We start from the raw sequence: 1411 nt of genomic DNA on the forward strand, positions 1-1411 counted from the left end.
GTTCTCTTTCTTCTTGCTTACATTTCCTCTCTACTTACCCTTCGTCAATCACCGTACGAATATTATATTTCGACTAACAAAAATTAAACAACCACGCGATAAGTTTACAGAAGAAACAACCGTGAAAATATATCTTCTTTAAAAAATAATACGGGTTTCGACTAATATAAACAACACCGAATAGAATTTATTCGTGTGGGATAAACTTTATTTTACTGTTTGTGATTCTGTTCGATTCCAATCGGATTCTTCGTTCCATGTACTCCTTCTTACTCTCAACTATCATTATTTTCTATCATCCTTCGAATTAATGGTGTCGCAATCACTCGCAATAGAATACTTATGTTATTTCCGCACACACGTTAAAGTGTAATAACGCTCTTACGTCTACATTATCGAAACACGCGAGTTTCTATACTCTGTTTCGATTATTCGAAAAACAGCCATATCAACGATCAATAAAACAATTCGAATGCATCGCATTCTTTATCTCGCAGAAAATTTACACCTTTCCACTGCCGCTACGATTTTATTATTTAAATTGTTAATCGACTAACTATGCGTAAAGAGAACAATAAAAACTGCATGCCTTAAAGTAAAGAAACATACACAATTGGGAAACCCTGTTGATATGCTGTTTCTTTAATAAAAAATAAACAAAACGATCTTATAAACACGATGATGAGCAGATGAGGTAATCACAACAAATAGAAGGGAATCAGTTTGGCCGTCGCTGATATTAGTTACAACTTTCTCTTCAATAGTAGTATCCACCACAAAAATTGTGATACTTCGTTATTTTCTTTTCCTCCGGCATTTAGCTAAATTATGTACGCGACTCGTACTTGTCTACGTCTTACCCTTAACCAATTATCAATCCGCAACCCAATTTAAATTGCGGTTTACTATGATTTAGCATACCACTTAACGCAAATGTAAATGGCAGCGGCTGTAATTTCTTTTCCAGAACAGCACCCACTGTCCAATTTGTATCTACGCATCCTATAATAAAAATAAAAATATTACACGACTATGTTAAGGCGCTTGCAACATTAAACGATAAATGATCAACGAGTAAATGAACCGGTAAATCGAAAGATAGACAAACGCATGAATGAGAAAAAATAAATAAATCTAATGTAAAAGCAGAATGAACGATACAATCAACGATGGATTCAAGTGTAGAATCAAGTATAGAATCAAGTATAGAATCAAGTATAGAATCAACTATAGAATAAACTATAGAATGAACAATAAAATAATCGATCGAATAAACGATAGACTGAGCTATAGAATGAACGATAAAATGAACAATCTGGATGCCACTATTACTATTACTATTACTATTACTATTACTATTACTATTACTATTACTACTACTACTACTACCACCACTACCACTACCACCACC

The 1411-nt window shown here is 33.4% G+C and overlaps 1 protein-coding gene across 1 annotated transcript in view; it reads right to left on the bottom strand.

Moving 5' to 3' along the window:
• Positions 1-803: 803 nt before the first annotated feature.
• The window catches only part of LOC108554077 (mitochondrial import receptor subunit TOM40 homolog 1), a 3828-nt gene continuing 3220 nt past the window's right edge, over positions 804-1411 (bottom strand). Inside the window, exon 7 of the mRNA XM_017909217.1 lies at positions 804-1002. Coding sequence (XP_017764706.1) covers positions 863-1002 — 140 coding nt within the window. The 3' untranslated portion in view covers positions 804-862. The remainder of the gene's footprint in view (positions 1003-1411) is intronic.

Source organism: Eufriesea mexicana, unplaced genomic scaffold, assembly GCF_001483705.2.
Source record: "Eufriesea mexicana isolate 0111107269 unplaced genomic scaffold, ASM148370v2 scaffold16629, whole genome shotgun sequence".
Classification (NCBI taxonomy): Eukaryota; Metazoa; Arthropoda; class Insecta; order Hymenoptera; family Apidae; genus Eufriesea; species Eufriesea mexicana.